Raw genomic sequence first — 22,150 nt, 5'->3', positions numbered from 1 at the left:
TTAAGTTTGTTATGACGTTTAACACCGACAAACAAACACACGACCTGATGCCAGCACCGTTATTCATACACAGTTGGAACAATGTTTATCACGCACGGCTTGTAATATTTAAAATTATTGTAAAATAATAATTTTAGATTTTTATTATACAAATAATATTTAAAAGGAAAGACAAGAGAAAGCTATTGTGATAAACGACAAGTGACCAGTAAGTTCCTGAGATTAGCGCTTTCAAACAAACAAACTCTTCAGTTTTATAATGTTAGTATAGATTGGGTTAGCTGCAATGACGGAGATTCAACTGTAACATAACATATTATCATGTTTATATCCCCTGCGGGGTAGACAGAGCCAAAACTCATCACAAGACTGAAAGCCACGCTTAGCTGTTTGGCTTAATAATAGGATTGAGATTTAAATAGTGACAGGTTGCTAGCCCATCGCTTAAAAAATGGACTACCAAGTATGTATATTAGGGATAACCCTTAGTCGCCTTTTATTTATTCAACTGTACTACAATTTAAACAATGAATGTCACAATGTTCAATAACAATGAAAAGTGTTTTGGGAGAACACTCCTGGTGACGACTGTGAACATAGTTAGCTAGTATGTTAATATTTAGATGACAGACAATAAATGAGATCAAAGTTGATTTTATACTCATATCCGTGTTAAATATTCTTTAATAAAACTTGCCACGATCCCTGCATCTCTCGTCTTCATTTACACTCATAACTCTCTTCATGCAAGCTCGTCGGTTAAACTTCTCTAATTATTTAAGTTGACCTTTAGCCAGATTCAACTCAGATAATATTAAAAATTATCACAATTTTTGAGTCCCCATCGATCTCCAATTTCGCTTTATCGTCATGAAGCCAACAATCAGACGTTCACCCAACCTCGCTGTTTGCCATTCACCAAGCGCCTCCGTTACCGTTACTTCGACAATTGTAGTTGCATCATTTTTCGTCCGATCTTCTCCGTCTTTGGTTGTTATTTCTTTATTTATTTGCCTTTTATCTAATAGACCCATCGAGTAAACTACTTTGGTGTAAAGATCTGTAATTTTCTCAACTTAGACTAGAAATGCTTTTAGGCCGTGCGCTGCGTTAAGCGGGTGCACGGCGCGGGCATCCGACGCGGGCATCCGTCGCGGGCATCCGCGTCGTGCTCCGTCGCGGACAAATAGCCCGTCGCGGGTATCCGCAACGACCTCCCGCTAAACGCAGCGCCGCCAGTACAATTTTAGACGTGCGGGTGTACAGTCGATTCATAATGGATTATTTGTTGATATACTACCTAGCCAAAAGACGACGTAGACAACAGCGGCAGCCAATCAGCCCATATGTCTCGTCCAGAATGTTGTGTGGAGAATTTGTAACCAAGTTTACGCTATTAAGAGAAGATGAGAGGAGATTTTTTAAGTATTTTAAAATGTCAACGTCTACATTTGATGAATTATTTTCGAAACTTGAACCATATTTGAAACATAGTGCTAATACTCTAAAAGTAAGAAGTGTATCAATTATATTACCAATAGAGAGGTTGGCAATAACGGCAAGGTAAGTAAATAAAATGTTTTTCTTGATATAAAATATTTTTATTTTGTCAGTCAAGATCACGCATGTATACAACCAAATCAGTTATTGGACTTATCATAATCATAAGTAACAGTAAAATCACAGTGATTGGATTTATCACTTATTATAATTAACAATATTTTAATCTACAATTACTTTAATGAGAACTAAGTATAACAATTTGGTAGTGTAGGTACATACGTAAAGTAAATCAAAATCACAGTCATTGTAATTATCATAATTAACAATATTATAAGGCTACTTCCAATCTTTGTCTTTCTTCAAATAGAGTATAAATGCAGTAAATAATTGATAATAGGATTAATGTTCTGCTTGAGTGTCATTTGTCAGTACGATGTTCGATAAATCCTCCAATGTAATAACATTTTCTTTTTCAATGTCAATTAATAAGTTTAATACCTTTGATCGAAACAATAATTTTTGATATGTAGACAATTTTTTTATGTTTGGCATAATAGATTTAAAAAATGACAAGTCTTCATCATTTTCTTCGTCCTTTTTGTGTTGTATGGATTGTAATAATTGTATTTCAAAAGGAGTCGGCGACGACGCCTTTTTACGCTTTGATTGTTTTTGCGTTTCTCTGCTTGCTGTGTCATTTTCATTTCCAGATGTACTGGTCTCAGGTATTAACACCTCACTAGTGTCAACTATTGGGTGTTGGGACAATTCAAGTGTACTTGTATGACCCGAAGAGTCGTCCTGAGAATTTTCCAAAGATTCTTGTCCTTCTACTCTTTTGTTAGAGTCCAGAAAAGTCATAATATTATAATAGCTGTACCCTTTTCCTTTTTTAGCACCAGAACCAGACTTAAGTTTCTTGTTACTAGCTTTGACTTTCGTATAGCAATCTCTCGCGGTTTTCCATCGCGCTTGTATTTTTTTTTCTGAAAAATGAAAAATAATACATACTTAAAAAATAATTTTGTATTTTTCACAGGTACTTAGTAAGTGGACATACTTTCGTGGATATGCACTTGGCGTACCATGCGGGACAATCTACCATCCGAAAAATTGTTAATGATGTCTGTCAAATTATATGGCAAAGACTGAAAGAAGAATGTATACCAGTATTTACACGTATGCGATGGGAAGACATAGCAGAAGGCTTTTTAAGCAACACAAATTTTCCTAACTGTTTAGGTGCTGTAGATGGAAAACATATACGGATTATAAGACCACCTCACAGCGGATCACTTTACTACAATTACAAACATTACTATTCCATTGTCTTGCTTGCAATGTGTAACGCAAACTATGAATTCACCTACATAAATGTTGGAATACAAGGTAAAGAATCTGACTCTTCAGTTTTCACCAACAGCACTTTATTTCAACAGATGCAGGATGAGCTATTAGATATTCCTCCTCCAAAATCATTGCCAGTGCTACAAAATAATAAACCAACCAATACTGCAGCTACCACACCAGTGCCATACGTCATAGTTGGAGATGAAGCGTTTGGACTGTCTACACATCTTATGCGACCATATGCGCGGGCTATTGCAATGGATCATAGAAAGAAAATATTTAATTATAGATTGTCAAGAGCTAGACGTTACATTGAATCAACCTTTGGAATAATGGCCAATAAGTTTCGAATACTTCATCGTCCACTTAACGTTTCTAGAGAACATGCCATTTGTTTCATAAAAGCAATTTGTATAATGCATAATTTTGTACGAAAAAGAGACGGATTCGGTAATATCAGCGATGTTGTCATAACACCCCGCCATATCCGCGATATCACAAATGGATTTGGGCTAGTTCAAAGAAACTCGTATACAATACGAGATCAGTTCGCTGATTACTTTGCCACAAACGGTAAGGTATCGTGGCAAGATCGCTGTATTTATTGATTATTTACTTAAGTTAAAAAAAATTTGCTCGTGAAGAGGTCACAATACAATAGTTAAATAACAATTAACATAAGTAAATACAAAATGTTTACTAAGCCTAAAGGTGGGTACAGACTATGTAACATATTACATGTTATTTTAACATGTTTTATATCATTCAGTGTCCACATTATCTGAAACTTGTTATATAGCAATGTCGTATAACATGTTATGTTATATAGTCTGTACCCACCTTAATAAATGAAAGAAGTAAATAATTATGTAGTAAATAAATTTATAAAGTCATAATAAAAAGTAAGAATTTACCTGTTGACTTTTTTTCTGTGTCACTGAAGTCCTCATAATTTTCGTATAATTCTTTACAAATCTCGAGCCATGCAGCTTGACGCGCATCCCTGTCTTTATACAAGTTGTTAGACAGATCCCATAAAGCGGGGCGACATTGCACTTCTAAAATAACACGTTCCGTATCAATATCACTCATGTTTATCAACTTGATTGTACAAGCACGGCGCGTGCGACACGGATAACGCAGCGGCGCTCACTGATTTTCTAGAAACATCTCCGCTCGCGTGCTCCGTCGCACGGACACGCGAGCGTACCCCCGTCGCCCGCGCCGCGTGTGACGGGCGTTCCGCCTTACGCAGCGCTGCTCTATGAATTTACATGAAACATCACGCCGCGCGGGTGCCCGCGCCGTGCACCCGCTTAACGCAGCGCACGGCCTTAGTGTTTATTTCTTTTGTGATCTCTTTAAGCTTGTTCATCTCAGCTGATCTTTATTGAATATCGCATAAATATAGGAAGAAGTAAAAAAAGCGTATCCCACTAGTCATGGTACGACAACGGAGACAATTTTGTCTTAGAAGTCCCATGGGATTGATCCCATAACACTAGGATACAGATTTATCTTTCGTTCCGGAAGACGACAGCGGGAAATAGTCAGTTGACATACGGTGGAGGGTTACTTACCTCATATATACAAATTTTTATACAAAATTCAAATTCATGTTATTTTTTATGACATAATGTTAAAATTCGATCAAGTCTGATTCTTAAAAGAAGAAAAAAAAGGTAATCATTCTATTTGTGTACCGTATATAATAACAAATTGGGAAGAGATCGTTTGTTTTGACCCTAATTTGGCAACAACACAACACGAAGCTCCTCTCACGTAGCTTTCAAATCAAGCAATTAAGATAAATGCTCAAATTATAGCGATGTACAACGCAACGATGCTATTTCTGTATATTCCGAGCCCGAGGATTAAATTTGAGACTTGCATACCAAAGTGCTTTTTAAACGGTTTTATTTAGCTCACCCCGTTTGTTTTATTTATTCTTGGGTCAAATTTAGTAATTCAAATTTCACCCTCTTCCTGTCAACCGACTAATCTGAAATTTTGTATACACTTTGGATTTTGGTGACAATATAATTATGTTTATTCATTATCATTATAAATTCAAGATGGCCGCCGTTACAAAATGGCGGATAATTTAGGTTTCATTAATCCCATCAATATGGGTATCAAATGAAAGGGCTCAACAAGCAGAATACAATATACTATAAAAAATTGAAATCCAAGATGGCGGCCACTACAAAATGGCGGATAACTTAGGTTTTATCAATCCCATCAACATGGGTATCAAATGAAAGGTCTCAACAAGTAGAATACAATTTACTATTCAAAATTAAAATCTAAGCAGTGGGATAAAATGTAGCCTATGTTACTCCTGAAGGTTAAGTCTATCCCTGTGCCAAATTTCATTCAAATCGGTCCAGTAGTTTTTGAGTTTATTCGTTACAAAAACAAATAAAAATAGGTAAAAAAACTTTTTAAGTTAAACGGTTTTATGTTAAACATACATTGCAATGTTTAATATAAATGTACTAAAAACCAAAAAATAATAAAATAGATACAGTCGTGGGAATTATAAACATATGCATAGACTAGACTAAAATAAAACCGTGGGGCACGTCAATTGTCTACAATCGTTGATTAAAATGTTTGTTTTGTAATGTTACACTATAATTAGGCAGTTGTTCAACCGACAACGATGGACGTGTGATAAGTAGGGCTAGAATGTGGAAACAAGTTAGCAAGCTCGATTAAGCGAGTTTTAGGGTTTCATAATGTTGAGCGAGTAGTACTTTTATCATAAGTTTTGTCGATTAAAGACAAACTACGAGCAGTGAAACGATTCCTCGCTAGCCAGCAAAATAGTAAGTAATTTGCGCACCGTCTGCGGGCCAACTGCCTAACGACGAATTAAACGATTCTTCTATCGCACATTAAGTCTATAATTTGTAGACAATTGACGTGCCCCACGGTTTTATTTTAGTCTAGTCTATGCATATGTTTATAATTCCCACGACTGTATCTATTTTATTATTTTTTGGTTTTTAGTACATTTATATTAAACATTGCAATGTATGTTTAACATAAAACCGTTTAACTTAAAAAGTTTTTTTACCTATTTTTATTTTGATGATTCAAACTTTGTTGTAAGAAGCCTTCTACAGTTCTGTAAATGCCATAGGTTTTCTATGTAATTTCCTAATGGCCCACGAATTAGAATTATGTTATTTGTTAAATTACAAAATAAGACTGATGTAATTCTTACAAAGATGAAAATAGCTCCCCAACCCGACTACAGAACCTTTGTTAACATTATGTTTTTTATTTAAATGTTACTTGTCTTACAAATCCTGTTCTTTGTTATTAATTGTTAGTGGTCAACATTCCTGTTAGTGATTGGTAAATGTCATGTGCACAAGGTTACCCTCATTCGGAACTGTGGATATTATGATCTGATCGAGAGTTTGTGATTAAGGTCTGCAATTAAAATCGGTCCAGTAGTTTTTGAGCCTATTCATTACAACCAAACAAACAAAATTTTCCTCTTTATAATATTAGTGTAGATTGGATAAGGCATTTGTTTTCTATCTCACATGATGGTAGGTAAGTGACGATAAAGATGAAGATGTTACATGCCTCTTTAGGAATCTCTTTCAAACAAATTATTTTTAATCACTCTCATCTTTGCTAATAAATTTAAATAATATTTGCTTATAATTTAATTAATTACTTAGCTTGTTTTCCTGGGTATTTCCATGTCTATGAAAACTGTGTTTACATTGAAATTCACATTATTTATTTTAGATTAGAAATGTGTTCCAATTATTGATATGTAATTTTGTTGAACTGACCTTTTGTATGATATGAGCATACTCGGTAAACCAGTTTGGAGGTATGAACAATCTGACCTAAGCAACAACAATAAGTATAAATGCAAACCTTTTTTTATTTTTAATAAAAAAAAATTACAAAAGCTATCGTAGCTATCAGTGTGAGTATAAGGTTCGGTTCCCTGCAGAGTAAATAACAACAAAAGACCATATCACATCGACCTTATTAAAAGAATGAATTGACACCTTTCGTGACTACTTATTGACTCAGCTTGCATGCCATCTCGACCCTGGCTTTCCCTCTTAACAGGCATGGGAACTTGTTAATCTGCTTTTTGTACTATCGCTTCCTCAACACAAATGCAGATTTTCTCAAGGGAAGTCATTGTATTTGTATAGCAGATGCCTTGCACTAATAGGCGCCATTAATTTGATTAAAAGCATTCTTTTAAATTGGTTTTATGATTTACTAGCGTCCCGCCCTGGGTTTACACGCGATAACCTGTCTAAAAAATTGGTCTTTTTTTCTGTTTTAATTGTTCATTATTACGCGACACTTCTCTTCTTTAAAGATTGTCTTTTGATTTAATATTGCGATTGCGAATACCCATGCCGTATTTCAAACCTTATTTTAAAATTGGTAAAAATTCCAATTTAATTAATTCGTTATTTTTCCCTCCTGCTATAAATCTGTTCCATGTGACCTTGTAATAACGTGCTATCGCTTACTTTGTGCTCGTATGTTCGATTGCTCAAGTTAGCACGACATGCAAAGGTTCAATACATGCTCAAGGCTCTATCTCGGCTATTGTTGAACTTATCGGTAAATCTATATGATGTTGTAACACAGCACCATTTTCTTCATTCGGATTTTGAAATGGCAGGTCCAGTCGCTTAAGCTTAATTTGTTTAGTGTATTTCAAGGTTTGAAATTCAGTTTAGTTCACAAATAGATATTAATGACTTGAAATATTTAGAATTGAACATGTACTTAAGTACATTTTCTTGTTAAAGTTATTTGTTTTCATCGGATTACTGCTGAAAATTCGACATAGGTACCTATTTTTCATCATAACTGCCCTAAGTTACTGCCATGAAAATGAAATAATTGATAACTTATCCATCCTATTGTAAAACTAATATATCTACGAGGTACTTAACTGAATACTTAAATGGTACTTTACATAGGTATTAACATTACCTATGTGAAATAACAAAAAAAAACATTTAAATTATTCTTTTATTACAAAGCCAGCTGCTACAAAAAAAATATTCAGGCCTACATAATACATTTCTACAATTTAAAATCTAAGAGCGTAATTCAAAACGTAATGCGTATTAAATGGAGCGTGATAAATGTGTGGACAGTTTTTCTTAGGTATCTGATTCATGTTGATGTCTTTCTATCAATCTTTTCCATTTACACTTATATCAGACGTCACATCCAATTGGATTGATGTAGGTCCAACAGATTTATGAAACAAGTTATATTTATGTTTTCGTGGCGTCTGACGTCATCGTGAAAATGCTATATCTCATGAATGCAGTTACCAATGAAAGTTCCGTTCAATAAGTCCCGTTTTTCCCCTAATATATCACGCAATGGTCACCCCTGTTTCACCCTCAGCAAGGACTGTAGTAAGGGCGGCATTTTGAATTAAGAACTTTTGATGTTTTCCACCGCGCATGCGTCTTCGAGTACAACCCCCGTTTTCCAATATGGCGACGGCCGCCAAGAGTTATACACGCACCCTCTATTTACAATACGTTCGTTCACGTTAGATTTTTTTTTTAATTAATCATAGTAAATTGCAAATTTGGTTATAATCGAATTGTGATATTCTATCGCTATTTTCTTTTATTTTCATCGCGTCTTTATTTGAAACGACTATTGTTTTCAACAGTGACGCAGTGCGAACAGATGTGCTTGATTACGGTGTCGTTGTAATGTGTAGTGAAACGTAAATCAAATTAGCTTAATTTCACACGTCAATTAATTGCTTAATTAAAATAAAATTATCGACTCTACATTTGTTAGTAAGATTCCATAGCGTCAAATTGTAACTATCTAACCTTATATAAAAAATAGTAGTTAAAAGGTACATACATTAGTTATTATAAATAAAGAATCATTGAAACCTATAAAATAAAGGGTAGGTACTTGCATTAAAAATAAAAAAGTTAGTGTAAGAATATAAAAACAAAGTGTTCGGTATTCAAAAATATTCCCGCGATTTTCGCGTGTTCTTCGCGTGACTGGAATCCCATCAGTCAAGCTGCGTCGTTCGAGAGTATCGCCGGCGGCCCTGCTGCTGGGTACAAGGCCGGTTTCTGGTCTTATCGAGCCAGTGCGAAGTCCTGAAGAGCCAGCATTGGACGTCGCGCAAGACAAAGCCTACTGGGGCAGCGTCGCTACGGCCATGACGAGTAATGTTTCTTCCTTTTGTATTGTTTGCAGTCTATAAAAAATGAGGAGTCCCGTAATATTGTCCCTTTTTATGACTTGAGATAAATTTGACTAGATCGTAAAATTTATTGTTGTGTTTTGTTTATTTATAAAATACTTATCAAACGATTACATAAACAAGAAAATTTATATGATCGAAATGAATAAGTTTTAATATCGATGATTACCCAATTTTTAAGGGAAACAATATCTATTATCTATACAAATATAAATTTATTCAATGAATAAAATAAATAAACATTCAATGAATACTCACTGTTTTAGAGTTGAAAATATAATATACGTTACACATAAAATCAAATCTTTAAGTACTCATATTAAAATTAATAAAATTATTGGCAAGAATGACAATAAAACATTCCAAAAAAGGGCAAAGTAATACCGCGGGGAAATTTTGCATTTTCCATGTGTTACTTTGCAAAGAGTGCTTAAAAGAATATAAAAGACAGCAGATATATTTGCAAAGAAAAATTACAAAGGTCGGCAACTTTGAAGGCATCGCTTTTCACGAAAATTTACTTGAAATTTGTGGAAACCATTATTTTTAAAAGCGTTACTTATTATTTCTTGTTTATTGCTAAGCGATTGCGCCTAATAATACTATTTATTACTCTTATGCCTAATGGTTTCGGAACAATTCCGAAAAAGTCACACAGTTTGTGTAAGCAGAGAGAGAGACTTTACTATAGGTACTTATAACTATTCACTAGATTTCTTCTTGTCAATTATTGTATTTACCTTTCACCTTTAAATATTGAAGTTAACCTTTCATTATGATATTGATGTCCAGGTACTGAAATGTCAGGGGTCGTCTATTTTAGTAACTCATCCCGCAAAGTTAACTGAAACTGTAAGTGAAAACACGTATCCGGGCCATTCGACGGCCTGGTTAACCAGCTTGGATTCGTTTTTGGTGTCTTTATATTGGATTAGACCACCAACGACCTAATTTTCGATTAAACTAAGCTGTATCTTAAAGCCAAATAGCTGAACCTGGCCTATCAGTCCGCTCAGGACTGTTGGCTCTGTCTACCCCGCAAGGGATATAGACGTGATTATATGTATGTATGTATGTATGTATCTAGAAGGGCTATTTTTTTTGGTCATTTGTTTAGTAATAAAATTTTCAATAAATAAATATCTTTAAAAAATCGACTGTTTGGAATGCTAATGCTAAATAATGATGCATAAAAATATCCAGCTCCTAAAATGTTATTTCTTAAAATCAGTTGAAAATCATACTTTAGAGTTTCTAAAGTGTTTTGGCTGTAAAACTTAAAGAGATAAAGACAAAAAAGAAAATTGCTTTCGTAAAATGCTCTACATGCTCCACATATAATGGTATTTTTAGATTAATTTATCAGAGTTCATAGAAAATGGATAGGAAATTGAAATATGATCCTCGTAGGCGTACTCTTATTAACTTTGTGTGTGGGTGTTCCTTGTTATATGAAAACCCCTTAGTGAGTTCCCATCCGAGATAACCTGAATGATTATTAATGTTTAATCCCCTATACATGGATATTATCGAACCTAAATTGAAAATGTCGCAATTTTCATTTTTTTTATTGTTGTTTTTATTAAACTAAAACAAATCATATCATCAATCGACATCAATTCTACTTGCTACGATCTCTGCGTTCTTCTTTCACTTCATCCACATTCATAACTCTCTTTATGCAAGTGGCGGTTTCGGGAACGCTTGACCTGACCCTTTGCCAATACGTCCTTAATTTGATCAATTTACTAAAAGAAAGTGGTTTTATTTTTAGATATATATGATATTTATTTTTAGATATATTGGTATGTTATTATTAGATAGATATGAATAAAACACTAGGTTTTAGTTATTAAATAATGTTGACAGAACCATTGGTTTACAGTATATACAAAACGACAAATTTTGTCTTATAATATAGTTTATAGAAAATTTGGGTGCGTGCATTAGTCGTAAATCCGCTTAATGGTAAAGCAAGCAGCAAGACTGTTTCTAAATCAAATTGTCAAATACTAATACGTGTCTTATTTTATCTCAAATCCCACGGGAACAGAATTTTTCATATAAGTACGACGATCTTTAAAAGCTGACCTGTTAATCTGCAGATTACCACCTCAGGAGCCTGCAATGCGGACCCACGTTGAGCGTGATTAAGTGCCGTTTTAACACGACTCTCTGCGCTAATCTGTGTCTATGAAAGTTTATAACAGTTCTTAACAGAGTAGTTTGTAACAATGTTTTAAATTAATTAAAGTTTCAGTTTCAGGAGAGTACTAATAAACCTAGTTTTGATTTGCTTCTTGTTCTCTCGCCTTCACTTTCTTCTTTAATAGACGTCATTCTAGTGTTTCCAATTTGAATATTATTGGATAATATCGTGGTTAACTGTTTACGCAACTGCCTTTTCTTGTGTTTTCAATTTGGCTAGTCTTGAATTTTATTATTGCATTGACCATATAAATTTATTTATATATTTAAGGACTTTCTCTTTCCCACGGATTTCGTAAAAGGCGACTAAGGGATAGGCTAATAAATTTGGATGCCACTACTTGAATCTCAATGCCGTAATAAAGCCATACAGCTCAATTGGCCTTTCAATCTTTTCAAGACTGTTGGCTCTGTCTATCTGGCAAGGGATATACTAAGACGTGATAATATTTTTGTATGTATAATGCCTTTTACCTTTGTTATAATTGTTGTTTTAGAGTTTTTTTTCGCACTTGCATTAGCTACAGAGCTAGATGTCAAATAAATGTGATAACGTCTTTTTTTTAATCGCCTGTATAGACCCACGCAGCCGAAAACCTTAGCTATTTAAGGCTTAAGCTCAGGTTTCACCATGAAAAGATATTGAATTACCTTTAAAAAGAAGTGTTGTACTCACAACTAAGTGAGAACATAAGATTACTCGACGGTACACAAACTTTCTTTGTTGACTAAACAGTCCTTGGATGAACAAGAGACGCGAAATCTTTGAAAGAAAAATTAATGATCTCATGAAACCACAGCATGAAGCTGACAGTGATTTATGATATGAAAGTATCAAGGTGCGTAGCTGTATTGTATATATTGACCTCCAAAATGTTAATTGCTATAAAAGAGAGCATGATTTCTCTCATACATTACATTTATTCATATACCTAATGACGCCTTGCGGGGTAGACAGAGCCGGCTGTCTTGAAAGACTGATACTCTCATCTATACATTAAAGCATAATAAATCTTTTAGTTAAAGATAGTGTGTAAGCCAAAAAGCTGAACGTCTCCTATTAGTATTTTCAAGACTGTTGGCTCTGGCTACCCCGCAAGGGCTGTAATCTTTTAAATGTTCCACTGTTGGGTAGACTATGCTTACATGTTTTTGTCATATTTAGAATTTTATCATCTAAAGACTATGTACTTACAAGATTCTCAAAATAATTTATTTATTAACATTTGAAGATTGTTTATTTACCGTTATTTCAATACATTATGATAGACTATAAATACAACTGATCTCCGAAACCCTATCTACTAGAAAGCCAAACATAGCTTGGATCAAAGTGGATTTTAATAGCTTGCCGAAAATCCAAATCTCATTTATTTGTAAACGTTTCTCTCTCATCAACAAAACCTTCGTCGCTCTTGACAGGCGCTTTACCTGTTATAAATTAATTGTAATTTCCTCGCTGGAAAATAACATTTACGTGGAAAATTACCAAATATTTAACAATGATATTAGCTTGAAAATCTCTACTTTTTTTAGAATAATTTATGGACCTAACATTTGCCTGTATGTATTTATAATCATTAAATTTGCTGTGTGGTTTCCGGCACTATAGACTAGAACCACTCACTTCCTTTGGAGGTTATAATAGGCGACTAAGGGATAGACTAATAAAATTGGGACAGTCATACAGCTGAATGTGGCCTTTCAGTACTACCCCGCAATGACGTGAATACCTATATGTATATATGTATGTATTTAGAAATATAAATTTTACATTAGCGTACTGTATTAACTATAAACTAATTATACATTTCTAGTAATTGTTTATCACTAAGACTACAACAGAGTATGTCCAAGTCTTATTATTTGTACGCGTTACTATATCTAATACTCGTACATTGACCAAAGTACTAAGTCACTATCAATCATCATATCTACATCAATTGCAATATAATACGATAAGATTTGGGACAAGATAGATAACATACTTATGCGTTGGTACTATGTCAGAAATACCGAGATTTTACGGCCTAGAGTGAGTTTTAAGTCTTATCAGAAAGTTACAACACAGTTTTGATAATCGGATTAGTTACTGAGTTCTTGTAAAGTATTTTTTTTAATTTGTAACTAGAAGCTTCTCATGACTTTTCCTGTGCGAATTTTGTTATTTGTGTTTTTAATTAACTTAATTCTCTTTCTCATTTTTACGTAATACCAGCCATACCTTCAGGTCACTTCGTTAGTTTGGAATTTTTTAATTACTTTTTATTTTTTACATCTACTACAGACATTCTATCTCAATTCTATCATCATGCCAAAAAGCTGAACGTGGCCAATCAGTCTCTTTAATACTATTGACTCTGTCTACCCCGCAAGGGATATAGACGTGACTATATGTTAAAAGATAAGACATGTGATAGCCAAATCTTTACACCACAAAATTAATGTACCATGTTTAGCAGATCTTTGTCTAATGTCTAAATAGTCTTAATTCATAGAATCTCTCAAGAGATAATTATCTATTTCAACATAAAACATAAGTCCTATCTCTGCTTTGTTACTATTAATGTTGTTGAGAACAACTATGAACAATGAAACGTACAATGGCAACACGTTTATCCGACAATTATGTACTGGTTACAACATTCCTTGACCTGTTGCTAAAGAGATACCTAGATTACTTATATACTTCGTAGTAAGAAAATATCATGTGGCCAGAAATCATATCGTTGTCTTTTTCTACAAGGGATTTCTTTCAGTTATTCGAGTTCCATCAGGACTTTCTTAAAGTATCATTCACATCACATGTGCCGTGTGGTTACCGGCACCAACAGGAAAAAGAATAGGACCACTCCATCTCTTTCCCATGGATGTCGTAAAAGGCGACTAAGGGATAGGATTATAAACTTGGGATTATTCCTTCAGGCGACAGGCTAGCAACCTGTCACTATTTGAATCTCAATTCTATCATTAAGCCAAGCAGCTGAACGTGGCATATTAGTCTTCTTAAGACTGTTGGCTCTGTCTACCCCGCAAGGGATAGAGATGTGATTATATGTATGTATGTATCACATCTTCTATCTATTAAAATAAAATTCTTCATCAAGATCTTCTTCTTCCGATGCCCTTAAAAAGGTGGTCAGTTCTGCACACGGCCCAGTCAAAATCACTGAGTATCTAAGGCTACAAGTCGTTTCTATGTGGTTTTTGGGACAATATCACCATAAGTTTCTTAATCAAGTTTACATCCATATAATCACATCTATATACTTTGCGGGATAGACAGTCCCAATAAGACTGAGAGGCCACGTTCAGCAACCTGGCACTATTTCAATCTCAATTACATCCTTAATCAAGTTTATATCAATTTTAGCTACCTTGGCAAACTTATACAAGTTGTAGTAAGAAATGTTATTTCAAATGACACATTTATCCCCCTCTTCTGTATACGACGCGTTTACGAGCCATTACTTAAACACAATTAAAGCGATAGAGGGCGTCACACCCTGAACGTATGTTTCGGTTAAGAAAAATATTTGGTAAAGTTTGTTCCCTAATCTATTCCGTCCGTATATATTTATTATATTTGTTCTCTTTAGCGTAACTGTATTTTCAGCTGTCGCTGCCAAACCGGGGTATTATTGGCGATTTACAGCACAATAAGTGATACATTTACATGCTGTAAGCAAAATGTTATAAATGTCTTCACAGTTAGATACTTTTATGACACCGCCTTCGTAGAAAATGCTCTTTTTGTTAGTGATTAAGTCTTTAAGTCTAAATTAACAGGATCCGATAGACTGGTCTTACACTTCACGAATTAAAAAAAAATTATTTTTTCCCGAAATGTAAGGAAAACTCGGTGGTTTTATTAAGGGCGTTGATGGCAAAAGCAATATCTGGGAAAACCGATATCTTCCGTGACTTAAGTGTGATCGAGACGATAAGACTCACTTCACATTGGGCAAGTCCAACTTAATTAAGACCCACACATTGGGCAAGTCCAACTTAATTAAGTCCCAGCAAGTTTAGTAAATTTCGATTTTATATTGATATGCTAAAGAAGTTTCAAATTTTATATTTTCGAATAAACCTACTTACCATACATTAAGTTATTAATTACATAAGGTAATGTATTTTGTAGTTTTTTTTTATTTGCAATGAAATGATAAGAAGATAAAAATTTAATATTCAAATACCTACTTTACTACAGATACAGATCTACAATATTAAACTATTAACTAACTGGTATACGTGATTACCAACTTGACTAGCGTGAACTTAGACGAGCGTCTTAACCATCAAGTGAGATTTATGTAGGACATTAGTTTTACTTACTCTCCTGAATTCATTAGTCTTTAATTCACTTAATGAAGTGAGTAAAAACATTGTGGTGTCGTCCATATTAATGATGGACGCTAGTCATCTGTTCTTTTGATTAAAATTCTTCGTAACATTCAGTTAATAGATTTTTTTATTGCTGAAAAATTTGTATCAAATTGTTTAAACCTATCGTCAGTACTTAGTGAATCTGTTTGTACAGTACAAATAAAAATATACTTCTTTTTAAACAGCATGTAACTTACATTTTCATACATATCATACAGAATTTCACGGCTTAAATCACTTACATGATGTAAGTGATTTCACGGCTTAAATCACTTACATGATGTAAGTGATTTAAGCCGTGAAATTCTCTATTAATTTTACCGTCAACTGATTGACTCGCATATCAACACACAAAATAAACCATTGGGTGGCCAACTGATAGGTCAGAGATTTGACATTGGACATGTAGGCTTCTAATGTCGTTTAAGGGACATTAAGATAGGCTTTCCTATAATTTATGAAAACCGAAAGTAAGGTAATAAAGAAACTATTATAGTACCTAGTTATAAAAAAATATTTTTGTTACAGCGACTAGCGGTTCAGGCAGCGGGCCGGGCGGGGGTGAGGCGCGGCGCGGGGGTGACGTCACGCCGCATGCGCAGCCGCAGAGGAGGCTCATCAAAGTGGACTTCGACAACCTTGAGGTAGGACCTATGGGAACTTTTTGAAAATAACACTATCGTAATCTGTTAATAAGATTTAATGGCGCTTCTTCTAATACCCCATAATAATGATAGCACCATTTGAAGAAATTAAAAGAAGCGGATTATAGTAAAACAGAAGGCATGTCGATGAGATTTTTAGTTTTGCAATAATGAGTTTACGATTCCTTTTTATCATTTTATCATGTTGGTATTTTATCAGCAAATACCTAAGTAGGAAATAGGTAGGTAAGCTAATTTAAGGACATAACACAATTTAACTAGACACATCCAAAAATTTTCGTAAAAATAGTTTCAAAAAATATTTTAACCCGATTCAAAGCCTTAATTTTCCTAAACTTTGTACCATAATAAGGTTCAATATCATAGGAAAACTTCAAAGAAGCAAGCTTAACCGCATATGATGTGTCAATAACCGGTGAACGTACCTTATTAAGTACTTGCTCCGTATCGGCAAAAAATAAATTGGTTCTTTGCAACTCAGCAGTGTAGAAGACGTATAAAATATGACATAATACTGCTTTATAAATCACCCAAGCATGAAATAATTATTTTATAACAATAACGCTAGTATAATATTGATAGAAAACATGGCGTTAAAGATTTAGATACCTAAGTTTATTTTACGGTAAAATTACACAGATTCAGTCCCAAAGTTCGAGATCTCTGTAATGGCGTTATGGGATATAAATTTTATTGATGGAAAAGATATTTTCCATTTGGACCCGACCAGGGAACCATTCTTGGTCAGGATCAACCCAGGATCTTAGTTCTGAGGGCATTGCGCCATGAGGCCTTCGAATGCAGCAATATAGTCTTGTCAATAAGAATTATACGATGCAATAAAATCAACTGAAGTCGGTATGCTACTGATAACCAGTCATGACGTAAAAAATACAAGCAAGTTACCGAACGCCGATACATCAACGCTTACATTCAGGGCGCTTATTCTGAAGTTGTATCGGATACGCTACGAAGCCATGTCAAGCAGCTTTTGGCACTAAGCCAAATGAGTAAAGCTCAAATTGCTTCGACGCTATGATTTAGTACGCAGGCTAAGGGCCCAGTCACACAAGGCCTCCTCAACACCGACGAACAAAACTGAGGAAAACCTCCGTCGCGAATAAAAAGCTTTTGAAATGGCACGATGGTAGAACGACGTCGGTACTCGTAAAAATATCTTTATAAATAAAACTGTGGTGTAATATTTAGGGAGATAGATACAGTTTCGGTGACTAGTCATCAAGAGGTTCAGTGAGGTGTAAGGTGACAGACAACCTTGAGGAAGAGAGCTCACCACATGTGTATCTGAATTAATTCATACTGTTATTGTAATCACTTGCTATTGATATTTACAATTAGCGCAGCGAATTCTACAATATCAGAGCTTACAATGTTAACATTTAATTTAGATAAATTGATCAAATAAATTAATCGGGAGACTCATCTAATATAGACCTCATTAATACATGCTAAATGTCGTATGCGTTCATTCGATAAATCAACGCGCTTATCTAGCTTCCTGTTACATGTTTCCGTTCCTTTTTACGAAATTAAACAGATAGTCAAATACTGAAAGGAAAGATGTTTACGTATTATATGGTAATATTTAATATTGGTCTGGTTTCTATGCAAAAATTGCAGAGGTTGGACGGGAATCGCTTCATTTATAGATCTGATTCACCCAATTCAAGGAGGCTTTAAGGGCAAACTCCGGCCTCCTTTTCAGAGTGGTGAGGTAACCGGGTCTAAGTATAGCCAGGAAGCAAACTGGAACACAGAAACGAAAGATGTTACGCAATACTGCTCCAATATTCATCTCTCCTCTCACGTTTCTACTGGAAGAGATGTCTATTGAAATAAGTAGCATCTTACTGTGTACTGCAATTACTGTATAAAATGCTCCTGTACATAATTTTGTGTACATAAGGAAATAAATAAATGTTTCCGGAGAATACAGAGGATTACAGATCTAACTTAGGCAATCTAGAATCACGATCAAATGCATCCGCCGGTCCCCAGAGAGATTAGGATGCAACCGAGAATAATTCTAGGAGAATGATTATCACTCAATCAATCATTGTTACAAAAACAAAATCACGCGACGCTATCAGCGAAAAGTCTAAATCGCGCAAGCAAAGATTTCACGGATTGGAGCATATGTACAAACTCCGACACAACATCGTCGGAACCACGGTTCCCCAGGCATAACACCTAGCCTGGCGGAAGAACTTCCCTATGGTGGCGGTCGAGCCAAATCATCGCTCCCGCTATAATTATTCAAAAGTGTAAACATCTTCGTTGCCAAAAAAAAACTAGTGCCAGTCTAAATACTTGCCAATTAAAGTGCCTCGACGAAATTAACGGTACTCGCGTATCCTTCATAACAAACCGTTACACTTGTATAAACAAGACACAGTTTAGGTCAATTTCCATGAAATATCTGTTTGTTTCATCGGAACAATAGTTTTGGATACTTGGATATTTTTTTTGCTCCGGGTGATTGACTTAGGATTTGACTTCATATCATTCTTTATATAAGTAGGTTATAAATAAGTGCTCATGTTACAAAACTTCAGTAAACTTTCTATTGAATTGAACGGCTTTTAATGTGCCCTAACAATGTTATTCGTCTGATAAACAATCGGGATTAATTATTATACAATGTTTATATAATTTCTCGATTAAATACATATCATTAAAATGCATGTATCTGTTGTTTCCAGTTTAAAATAGTCACTACCATATACAATTAATCATTGTTTCTTCCTCATGCTTAGGTTTCTTTTTTTTTAATTACCAGGCATAATCAAAGATTTACTTCTATGTAGAGCATCCTCTAAAAATAAACCAGTCAAAAAACATGTGATGCATGTTTCTCATAGAAAACCAGCCCCCAACAAAAACTCCATTCAGGCAGACATGCAACGTACCGGTTTTGGTTCCCATTGTCGCATAACGCATGCTAAAACTGCATTCTTCTGCGAACAAGTGCCTTATTTATAATGCCATAAAGTTGAAGAACCTTCGTATTATTTTTCGGCCTACTCTAATTCTTCGCGTGTGCCACATACATACCTACTTACTTTCAAAAGTGGGACAAACTTTAGAACGGCCAATAAGCCGGTTGCAATGCAATGAAAGGAGCCCGAGGCAATATTTGTTCAATTGAGTTTATTAAAAAGACCGCAAGCATCGGAAATATATTTTTACTAATTGAACGCATTGGGCACGAAAAAGACATTTATGTAATGATGAACATGCTATACAACACATCTATAAGGTCATAATCGCTGGCGATCTGCCAAAAATGAGATGTTACTACTACCTTCACGTGCTGTCCTTGTTTGGCTATATGCCAGCTCATTAATAAACAAGATTATTGCCGCCATTCTTCAAAGAAACTCGTATGGAATTACGTTTCAAGGAGCCGCCGGAACGATTTAAAGATGGAACGTGCCACAGATGAAAAACGAAGATTCCTTTATTTTATTTTTTCTATTGCCTTTATAACTGTCAGTAATTTTCTGTCATTGCGTCATCTAATTTATAAGCAGAACGAGCATATTTTTTGGTTATTATTATATTCTATTCTATATTCATAACATTTGGATTTAGTGTGTACCCAGCTTTATTATAGACTACTTAGTTATATTTCTTTTTATTAAAAAAAAAAAGGAAAAGATGCAAATAATCGCGCATTATTCGTGCTCGTAACGGAGTTTATTTCATTAATAAAAAATGAAACAAGAACAAGGTACTTATGTAAGTGATTTTCAATGCCAAATTTTCTTCCCTTAATACACAAACTAGGTAATAATTTCTTCTCAAAATACGAGTAGCACTTTCAAATATCTGTATGTTTATACATTACACAAGCAAAAGCTACAGATTCAAGACAGGTTCCATTGTGTTTCACCTGCATCCGTGCATCTTATGCAATGGAGTGCGGCGCAGTGCCTTCCAACTTTGACATTTAAGGTCCATTCCACAACTTTCACCAACCTATGTATGACCTGTAAGGTCATTTCGCTAGATATTGTGTGTATGTATATATGTGATATGTTTTGTATGTTTTTCTATACAACTACGTTATGTTTGTCAGTTAGATGGTTTTGGCGTAGCAAAAGTTAATTAGTTAACGAATGCATGCCAATTTTATGGGTTTGTTACTCGAAGTGGTGTGAAGTGTTCGAGTCTGTTGGCTCTGTCTACCCGGCAAGGCGTATATAGGCGTGATTATATGTGTGGTACTTTTTTCAAATATCAAAGAAACTAGGTAACTACGAATTCCATCATGTCGTGCAAAACGCGATTACCGCGAAAGAAATTCATAAAGTGCTTACAATTGCATCATTGACTTTACTGGGCTAGGTCGATGACTCAGTTAGTTTTCTGAGAAACTGGCTGCCAAGAAAGAAGACGTTCTGTGGTTCTACTCTCCATTGAATGTTTGTATTTTAGTGCGAAGTTAAATTTGTTGAAAAACATCACAAACTATCCTTTTACTCTGTGCCGATATAATACTAGAAAATTACTCATAAATAAGGTCTTTAAAATAGGATCCATAATGCACCTACAAGAGATAGACACATACATTCTCAATTTAACATTCACTTCTTTATTATCTTTAATAATTTCAGTTTTAGTTATATTACGTAGCACCTAGGAAATTACATTAACAATTAAGGATATACCAGCGATGTAAGTAGATATGTAGGTACTACACACATTATTTCTACATTTCTGTAATAGGTTAAACTATAACACCACTTTTTTGACCAAACCTCCAATTTTGGCTTTACGTTTGCTTATTTATTATAACCTGTTAAGGAGCTAGACAGTTGAGAAACGTGGTGAAGGGAGGGTGATTATAATCGAGATCTATGCAAAATATGGCGGCGCTAGTTATGTTAGTAAATATTACAAAATCATTGCAACATTTTGGAGCCTACTTCACTTTGAACGATAAAATGAGTAACTGAATGTGTAATTGCATTGGGACATTTTTCCATATAAGTGTTGTGCTAACGAAGAGCTGTTATGGCAATTTGCGTTAATATTATAAACCCGAAAGTTAGTTTTAATATAATTGATACTTTAAATTTTCGTGGAAATTGTTTAAGAATAGAAATTTAAAAAAATAATTACACCATAACTTTAAAATCCTCATAACCTAAGAGCAAAATTAAAACATGAACTGGCAACATTGTTTCAGGACGACGAAGATGAGGATGATACAGAAACCTGTGCCAGTCCAGAGGTCCTCGCGCCCCAGCCGTTCCCAAGGCATACGGCCCCACAGCCACCCAAACCCTGGAAAAGAACTGGTGAGTAACACTCTTAATGATCCTATTGTGGATAACAGACTTCAAGCTCACGGTGTATTGTCTTTTCAGACTATAGTGACAGTTCTTAAGGATGATGGAAGACCAAGACTTTTGAAAAACGACGATGGCACTAAAATTAGATTAGCTGTAGGGTATTTTCAAACAAATTTAATAAAAATACTATTCTTGGAAGACGTAAGAACAATCAAGAATACCTACAATTTGGCGCATACTGCATACGCATGCACCACAATATTGTGCTTTTACAAAAATAATTTACTTTATAATACTTATTTTAGTCAGATTAGAAAGATATAATCAAGTACAGATTAATACTACTAAAACATCCTTATATTAACAAACAGTTGCCTAAATGAAGAAAACAATATAGAAATGTGACTCAAAAATTTAATTCTGCAAAGCTACTTATGTCATTGACTAAATTC

General features: G+C 34.5%; 3 protein-coding genes across 5 annotated transcripts in view; 2 read left to right on the top strand and 1 right to left on the bottom strand.

Annotated features, from left to right (window-relative positions):
- LOC106128974 (protein spire) overlaps positions 1 to 22,150 on the top strand; it is a 150,345-nt gene that overhangs the window by 119,958 nt on the left and 8,237 nt on the right. For all 3 annotated transcript variants that reach the window (XM_013327375.2, XM_060945481.1, XM_060945475.1), the window contains exons 9-10: positions 16,241 to 16,356; positions 21,593 to 21,704. In XM_013327375.2, the coding sequence (XP_013182829.2) occupies positions 16,241 to 16,356; positions 21,593 to 21,704 (228 nt within the window). The remainder of the gene's footprint in view (positions 1 to 16,240; positions 16,357 to 21,592; positions 21,705 to 22,150) is intronic.
- On the top strand, positions 1,097 to 3,766 carry LOC132901999 (uncharacterized). The gene is made up of 2 exons (XM_060945486.1): positions 1,097 to 1,563; positions 2,543 to 3,766. Exons 1-2 carry the CDS (start codon positions 1,277 to 1,279, stop codon positions 3,459 to 3,461), a joined length of 1,206 nt encoding a protein of 401 aa, XP_060801469.1. The 5' UTR covers positions 1,097 to 1,276; the 3' UTR covers positions 3,462 to 3,766.
- LOC132902001 (uncharacterized) lies at positions 1,694 to 4,187 on the bottom strand. Its single transcript, XM_060945493.1, has 2 exons — positions 3,768 to 4,187; positions 1,694 to 2,489 (listed from the first exon to the last, which is right to left on the bottom strand). The coding sequence occupies exons 1-2, from the start codon at positions 3,943 to 3,945 to the stop codon at positions 1,903 to 1,905; spliced, it is 765 nt and encodes a 254-aa protein (XP_060801476.1). The 5' UTR covers positions 3,946 to 4,187; the 3' UTR covers positions 1,694 to 1,902.

The sequence above is a fragment of the Amyelois transitella genome, chromosome 2, assembly GCF_032362555.1.
Source record: "Amyelois transitella isolate CPQ chromosome 2, ilAmyTran1.1, whole genome shotgun sequence".
In the NCBI taxonomy this organism is placed as follows: Eukaryota; Metazoa; Arthropoda; class Insecta; order Lepidoptera; family Pyralidae; genus Amyelois; species Amyelois transitella.
Note: the sequence above shows the minus strand (reverse complement) of the source record. Positions and strands in the feature narration are given on the sequence as shown.